Source organism: Poecilia reticulata, chromosome 6 (genome assembly GCF_904066995.2).
Source record: "Poecilia reticulata chromosome 6, P_reticulata-male-v2, whole genome shotgun sequence".
Taxonomy (NCBI): domain Eukaryota; kingdom Metazoa; phylum Chordata; class Actinopteri; order Cyprinodontiformes; family Poeciliidae; genus Poecilia; species Poecilia reticulata.
This window is the reverse complement of record NC_088835.1, coordinates 6,267,839-6,276,396: the sequence shown is the minus strand read 5'-3', so window position 1 is coordinate 6,276,396 and position 8,558 is coordinate 6,267,839. Positions and strand designations below refer to the sequence as shown.

The 8,558-nt window shown below is 40.2% G+C and overlaps 1 protein-coding gene across 9 annotated transcripts in view; it reads left to right on the top strand.

Annotated features, from left to right (window-relative positions):
* The first annotated feature begins 4,657 nt into the window (after nucleotides 1–4,657).
* LOC103465714 (pleckstrin homology domain-containing family A member 7-like) overlaps nucleotides 4,658–8,558 on the top strand; it is a 151,876-nt gene continuing 147,975 nt past the window's right edge. For 2 of the 9 annotated variants that reach the window (XM_081607726.1, XM_081607724.1), the window contains exons 1-3: nucleotides 4,658–4,931; nucleotides 5,074–5,150; nucleotides 5,291–5,348. In XM_081607726.1, the coding sequence (XP_081463852.1) occupies nucleotides 4,849–4,931; nucleotides 5,074–5,150; nucleotides 5,291–5,348 (218 nt within the window). In that variant the 5' untranslated portion in view covers nucleotides 4,658–4,848. The remainder of the gene's footprint in view (nucleotides 4,932–5,073; nucleotides 5,151–5,290; nucleotides 5,349–8,558) is intronic. The other 7 variants (XM_081607728.1, XM_081607725.1, XM_081607731.1 and 4 more) reach the window with 5 other exon arrangements.

The following is an 8,558-nucleotide window of genomic DNA, read 5'->3' as shown; positions in this document are numbered from 1 at the left end:
AAAACAAAGAGCAATGAGCATGCTCTGTGTTGCTACGTTCTCGTTTTATTTATTCGCCAATATAAAGATATTTCAATGAAATAAAATAGCTACTGCAGTGTACGCAGAGCATTACAAGAACAAAGAACGGATCTCAGTGAGGTTTCAGCACTATAGGACTTGGTCAAGATCCGTCCAGAAGAATCAGGTCGTTCCTGAATGTCATCACTATATTGCACTTTGGTCACAGCGTTGTCAGATATCTGCGACATGTCAGTCAACACCTCCACACAGTAATTCAGCGCATGAGTGACAACTGTTTTTCATCGCAGATGCAACATGTCTCTCTGTACAGCTAGCTTTGCTAGCATCACGTCCACATAGCTTACCTTTCTTTAAGCTTTCCTTCCAAGTGACGCTAAAAGTTGGACGAAGTCCCGCCGTCTGTGAAAGCGAAGCGCTGCTGATTTTACATGTCGCCATAGCTATGATTTATGCAGCGCTATATTACTATATTATATTACTGCCCGCTCAGAGGAAACCACTGCGCATGTCTGGAGCTGCGCGTGCGAGTAAAGGTGGAGGTGATGGGTGACAACAGACACTAAGTCACGTTATTGCTCGGATTTTACGGCGCCACCTTAAATCCCTGAACTTCACATTTTAACGAAAAAAAAAGAGCAACGTGACTTGGATGTAACGAGTAACGCGACAGTTTTGTAGAAATGTAGTGAAGTAGAAAGTACAGATACTTACTGTAAAATGTAGTGGAGTAAAAGTAGAAAGTACCCATTATTAAATCTACTTAAGTAAAGTACAGATACACAAAAATTGTACTTAAGTACAGTAACGACGTACTTGTACTTCGTTACTTCCCACCACTGCTTATAGTTGTTTAAACAGATGAAAGTGGCACCTTCAAGCATCTGGAAATTGCTCCCAAGATTGAACCAGACCTGTGTGCAGCTCCACAGTTTACTTCCTGATTTGACTTCAAACAGAGACATAACAAAATCAGATGTATGTTTCTTTTCATTCGTTGTATGTCAATTTCTGGTTGCACCATCACCTTGTCTTCTATTTCCTGTTAGGATGTTTGACCTTGAACTTGAAAGCTGCCGAGCATCCGTCAAGTCACAGAATCACCTGCTCCAGCTCGCAGATCCCATCCAGCCTCCTCCATAATCATGTGCCCAGCAGGTCATGCCCGGTAGACCTTTAATGGAGTCACAACGGAGGCTTCCTTCCTGGGTGACTGTGCCGCCTCATCTGGCTCCTCTCAACATGGCCGAGCAGCAGGCCTCCTCTGAGCTCCTCCTGGATTTCCCAAACGTCTCCTGTTGCTCTGCAGAGTAAACCAAAAGAGAGATAATTAGATATAAATGAGAGCACAGATATATATTTAAAGTTTCAAATTCAGTTCAAATTCAAAAAACTAATTCATTAATCAAAAAAGGGCAATTATGGTAATAACAACTAGAATCTTTTTGAAGAAATTTAGGCTCCATTCACACAGCAGGCAAATGTGACCCAAATTTTGATTTGATTTTTTATGTTTTTCCCAAATGTGACTCGTATAGGGACAAATATCCACGACTTTTTCACTGCAGTCTTAGCGACCCAGTTCCGATCGTTTCAGCCCCCTCATCCCCTTTTCAAAAAAAAGACATTCATAAGACTTATTTTGAAAGTTCATAGTGGTTGTAAGAGCAGATAATGAATGAACCTATTTGTGGAAGGGTATTAGGTCACATGGGTCATCAGTGGTCTATTTGATAAGAACCTTTGTTGGTGAAGACAGGTGTTCCACCCGAAAGGGGAAAACAGTTTTATGACCGCTGAACGCTGAATGCTGAATGCTGAATGCTGAACGCTGAATGCTAGAAGCTGTCAGCAGGTGTTTTGATGGATCAATCATTGTAAAAACTACATTTCTGGCATCAATAAATGGACAACCTGCACAACCATCAAAGATGGCTCTGACTTTAATTCAGCTGACAAGGTAATCAGCGCATCAGCTTTACTCCGGTGTAACACCTCAGTGGCTTAAAGGATTGGCTTGACCTCAGTGGTTGTCAATTAATGCACAAATAATGTGCATTAATTTACAAATAGACAACTTTATTTGGAACATTTTCCTTACGCTAATGCACTATTTTTTAGTCTTAAATGTAGATCATGTGAAAAAGAGAAGCTTTTGTTTTAAAAATGTTTGGTAAGATTTATTTTAAAGGACAGATGTTGTTTGAAAGTGGTTTTGTTCCAGCATTAGCGCTGAGCCCAGTTCTACAGTCATCGCCCGTGTGTGGAAATATACACATCTTTGGGGCTTTTTATTAATAACGGACCGATTTGGATGTTTGTTTACTTCCCAGTTTCAGCATGTGAGCCCATCCACCGGTTGGCAAAAACCGGGAGAAATAAATACTGCATGTAGAAGACTGTGCTGTTTAAAAATATGAAGCAATTTCATGTTTACATTAATATTTAGGGCTCAGGAAGAGCTGGAAAAGTGAACAGGAAGTGGATGAAGAAAACATCCATATCGGACGTTTCATCACTTTAGGCAAATTGTGGAACATTATAACCATGTTTTTCTTGAGTTATGAACAGGAGTTACATTTTGAGTTGTTAGAGAATTAACTTTTCTTTTTATAAAAACTATACTGTGGTTTTATACAGCAGAGAATTTCTCAGAATAAACTTTCTGCTTGTAGCTGAGGATAAACTTCCTTCCTTTTCCTCTGCAGTCATTTTGTGGCATTAAAAAGTTTTTGCACTTACAACATCTCTCTTTCTCTTCCAGAAATCTCGAGGACTGACCTTTGTGCTCTTAGCAGGGCTGCTTTGGGAGAAGCAAAAAGCATATTTAACTTTGTTTTCCATCATGTGGCGCTTTTACTGGCCCGCACTTTGTTTTATGACGTAAAATCTATGAGGGCTGCCTCTGGAACAGCTGAATTACAACAAGGCACCTTCACCTCTGAGGTCTAAGCAAAGTTTCCAACGGGCTGCCGTGAACGAGACACGGCTTGTGTGCAGAGAATTTAAAATGCAACAAGGTTTTACGTTTTCAAAGCGGGGCTTTGATCTCACTGATCAGCCATTTACCCTTTAAGTGAACTGAACTCTCAACTGGTCATTACTCAAAAAAAAAAAAAAAAAAAAAAGGTGAAAATTGGCACTTTTTTTTTTTCATTTTACAGATTACACCTGAGAATAACACTCAAAGGACGGACCTCTGTTCTTTAATCCTGTGGCTGTGATGCAACTAATGGCCCAGAAAACCCCTGGAAACGATAAAAACGATCAGATGGACTGCTGCAGAAATGATTCAAATCACAAGTTACGGTTTAAAATGGCTTAAACTTTCAGTCGTACTGTTCTGGGGTTTTACACATTGTGTATTGTTGAAAACTGCTGATCAGCTGGCTGAAAGAAGGTGCACCACACATTTGCTCTACATATAAGAGAAATAGCTTAAAATATTGCAGTTTAGATAGCCATAGAAAACATGGATATTTATAGTGTGGAAACTAAAGGAGCCCAATCACTACACCCACTAAGGAAGCACAGTTTTAAAGGGTCAGTATTATCTATTTTCCAGGCACATGGTTCCATTTTATAGAACAATCAAATAACTATGTTACCTTCAGTTGATGTAAAAATTCTGCATATGTCAAATGTGATTTAAAATAAATGTTACTTCATAAATTAATTGTCTTAAAATTGGGCTCCTGTCTCTTTAAGAAACTCCGCCTTCTGGAAGTCATCACAGCATTACTCCTCTACTAACCCTTTGACAATGTTTTTACCAGCGTTGCACAGAGAAGCAGCTCGTAAAATGAGCTCAACTGAAGCACAGTTAAATCAGGTGTTTGCTAATTGATGCTGGCTAGTCTGAAGGAGCTGAGTGGGGGAGTCGTGAAGGAGGGCTGCTCTGTGAGGGTGGAAGCTTCAATTTCAAGGAGGAGCTTTGTTCTCGAAGGCGGGGCTAGGTCCACCCAGGCATTTCTCTCAGCTGACTGGTTGCCACAGGATATTAAAGGATTTCTCAAAACATGCATGAAAGAGTAAAGGCAAACACTCCGGGAATGTTTTTGATGAGGGGATAACATGATAGCACAACGTAAGTTCAGAAATTTTTTTTTTACATAATACTGCCCCTTTAAATCTTCAAATGGAAAGCAGAGTAAGCAGCTGACCAAGCTAGCTACCTGATCCCAAAATTTTGTAAACTGCTATGAGCTTATTATACTGACAGTATAATAAGCTATATTATCCGTGTAAGTCATGTATAATATAGTGAGAAATAAATTAGGTGGGTGTTTAGTCTAGCAGAACCATAAAGATGCATCAAAAACAAAATGACAATAAATCTTACAGACAAGTTTATTGTATTCTAAAAAATACTATGTTATATTGGCAGCACTGAGAAACTGACGATATATATATATATATATATATATATATATATATATATATATATATATATATATATATATATATATATATGGAAAACTGTGTCAAAGAAAATATATAATTATGTCAATTCTGTAAAATGTATTGCATCTATTGGTCAATTGAAACAGAAATATCAGCAACCTGAACAGAAGTTGATCTCCTTTTAATAACAATAGTTATTACATGCAGTGTGGTGAAAGCTGCCTTATTCCTATTCAGATACATTGCATAAACCTGTTGTGTGCAGACACGGTCGGGGTCTCTGAGCATGTTCAGACTTCGATTGTCGGATGTACGGAAGTGAGATGAGTCCCTGAAGGCAGCGCCAGCTCCACCAGTGATCATTGAGCTCCCGAGAGACTCCATGGAGAGGGACTGAGATGAAATAGGACTTGCGGACGGATCATGGCGGCGCCTCTCGGACGGGACACCTTACCCGAACACTGGTCCTACGGTGTCTGCAGGGACGGAAGGGTTTTCTTCATCAAGTAAGTGTCAGCGTGAGGAATTTCCGACGCCGTCGGTCCCGGTTTGACGGGAGTTGCCGGGGTGTATCTTCCCCACCAGCCCCCCTTCCCCTGCTCCGGCGGTGTAACAGGTGTTTTTCTCTGCTCTCTGCCCGTGCTGCAGCGATGAGACCCGGAACACCACCTGGCTCCATCCCCGCTCCAGTGAACCTGTAAACTCCGGACACATGATCCGCTCTGGTAGCTAGCTTAGCCGGCTGGGCAAAAATACTTTCACCTGTTATCTTTATGACCGTTCTGTTTACTTTTCTGCTTCTCACGTAAGTGTCAAACTTTCAACTACAAGTCTGTTTTTTTTTTCTTTTTTTCTTTTTCTTCAGACTTGCCACCGGGATGGGAGGAAGGCTTTACGGACGAAGGAGCCAGTTACTTCATAAAGTAAGGACCCTAAATCCACTGCTACTGCTTTCCTCCTTGCTGTATTCAGCTGTGTTTTGAAGTTACGGTACAGCTTAACATGGCTGCTGCCTCTAAATCCCGCTCCGTGCAGAGGGAAATTACGGCAGAGCCAGTGTGGGTCAGAAAGAGGTGTGTCTGGGTCCAACCTGCCGCGCACCGTCTGCTGACCGTCTGCAGGAAATGCTGAGCAGGTCTCTTTATGACTCACGCGCTGCTGTCTGGGTACTGGAGTGTAACGAAGAGTTTCTCACAGTTATTTTGTCGAGTATTGTTGAAAATTTACACACACGTCCTATTTGTGAGCTTATAGGGACGTTTATAGAGGAAAGCCTATTTATTTAATAGGTTAATGGTCAAAATCTTTGCCTTTCTGTGTGTTATGTTGTGCTGCTTGGTGGAACTGTTGCTTCTCGCTTCGACACTCGACCTGGACTTTTTCTTCATAAAGTCTTCATACGTGTGTTGGTTCTCTTAAAGTACTCCCAAAGTCCAAAAGCATGATTGTTAATTGGTTACTCAGACGTTGCCCTTAGGTGTGGGTGAGTGTGTGCATGGCTGGCTGTCTGATGTGATAGAGTGGGGGCTTGTCCAGGGTGTACCATTACCTCTGAAACCAGGTATGAAGACGAGCTTTATCCCCCCTGCAACTCTGCACATGATTAGTTTAAAAATTAAAAATATTTACTTAATATATTAACATTTACATGTTTAATTGATTCAGTTTACTCTCATTGTAAAAAGTAGAACTAAATTACGATTCCCTAGCGGCACATTAAACAGAATAGGTAGGATGTCATGATTATTTTATGTTAAAAAGACTTAAATAAAATACACATTTATATAAAGCAGCCAACAATGTATCTTACATTGAAGCATCAGTTCTTCAAGCCCATTGTCCTTGCAGCACCCAGACAGAAGCTTAATTTAAATCTGGATGTACGAGTTTTTGAGGACTTGAGGCTCCTCCCTGAGGGCAGCAAAGTGAAGAGAAAGTATCCTGGGTGTGACAAGTGTTCTCATTATGTAGCTGCACGCTGCAGGCACCGCGTCCTGTACATGTTTAGCAGTGTCCAGTTTTTAATGATTTTCTGTGGTACTTTGATGACCTCTGTTGGGTCATCTTGTCAGCTGCCAGATAGAAACAGCTGCTATGATGACTCCAGTCTTTCAGGATCTGATAGAAATCTCGCTGATTATCGTTTTTTTTTTTTGCCACGTTAGTCATGTTTGGAGTCCATTTTCCAGAAATTTTGAGGACAGTTTTTTTTTTTTTACTGAATCACTACTGACCTGTTGCGGAGCGTGGTATTTATTTTGTCTCATGAAGACCATGATCGTATTTATTTTGTCTCATGAAGACCCTGATCGTCTCCTTGGTTTTGGAGATGCTAATCGCCTGGTTATTTGTAGAGGATTGTAACTACATGCTCATCTTAAGGCTCTCCCATACTTCTGCCGAAGCTGGACAGTTGACGCGTAAATTGGTAAATGAAACAAAAACGACTTTACAATTTCCATTCAGGAGTTTTTCTTAGCCATTTGACAATCTTTGATGGTATTTTTTATGAAGAATCTTACAAATATACTGGTATTCATTGTTGCCTGCGGATACAAAAACTGGATAGTGGAAGCAGACTATCTGAGTGCATTTCTACATAAAACACACCCACAAACATTTGACCAGTCACACAACACCCCCAGAGAGGAAGGACGTCTCTCTGCAAAAAAGATGACGCAGTTTATGTCGTACGACTACGTCAATGTGAGTCGATTTTGACGCTTCAAATAAGGAGTGAAGCCATAGTTGTGTTATCCCAAAATTTGATGGTGATGGTGCTTGGTGGTGTGTAGACGTGTGTGTGCGTGCGTGTGAAAATCATAAAAGACAGGTTGTGGCTGTGGGGCAGAGCACACAACCCATCTAGGGAGGCCTCAGACGTGGCTGTCACAGGTCGTTGTCCGATGACCTTTGCGGCATGTCTTCCCTCTCTCTCACAGCCTGTTAAATACTCAGTCACTGAGTGAGGACTGAGCACACAGCCTTGGGGAACGCCATACCTGCATTCCAACTAAACCTCTTTTCTGAACACTTAAGAGCAATTATTTAGAGCGTGTTCTGTTGGCATGTGCAGATTTATACCCCGATCTCTCATCTACTGTACTTATATGATTGTGTAAAATGCTAGATTATTATTATTCTCATGTACGAGAAATCTGAAAGGTACTAAAATTTCCCGGTTGGTGAAAGAGATTCTTTTTTCTTTGTAAAATTCTCACTTGATGATTATGGGTGTATTTTATATGTCATCATGCTTAACACATCATCACCCAAAATACCTCAGTAAGAGTGACAGGCAGTGTTTTTTTTTTGAAGATGTTTATTGAAACAGCTTCAGTTTCAATAAACTGAAGCTGTTTGTCTTTTCCATGCTAGAATAGTTTCCAAGCAGCTCAAATTAATCTGACTTACAAGGGAGTATTCTTCTTTTTAAGCCTGCTGACCAGGAACAAACAGCAACAGGTTGGGGAGGGGCAGCTTTGCTTCACTTTGTGCTGCATACAAGCCACAGAAAACTACGTTCACTCTGGCATCTCCTGAAATGGAACTTAAAGCATAGGAACAGTGTAACTTCTCAAAAGAGATGCGTATTTATGTAAAGTGGAGAAATGTTCTGAATAGCTGGAATATTTGATTGATTAGCATTTGAACTTGAAGCTTTGGGCTTTAAGTGTGCCATGTGGGATTTCACAATAGCCTTCCACTGAAAAATAATTCAAGCAAACTTCAGACTTTGACAAGATAAAAAAAGAAGGAAGAAACTGTTTTTTTTTTAGATAAAAAGGGGAATTTTCCATCCATTCTGTTTAATTCAGGATAAACATTTAGAAAATACACAGAAGAATGAAACAGATAAAACTTAAAAGTTTGGTAATCGGAAAATGTTTCTGTTATTAAGTTTTTCTATCGTCTCTTTCTTTCATAACCCGACAAAATGAACAATTTGTATCTTTTTAAATAATTGAATAAAACAAAATAACATGATAAACTCTTGGACCACAACTTTCTCTGACCCTTTTCTAATCTTGGACACTGCACGGAGTTCAACTACTCCTTTGCTTTCGCTGGAATACTTTGTTACAAAGTCCTCAGCTAGCATGCTAGCATGTGTAGCATGTGTATCTGATTTG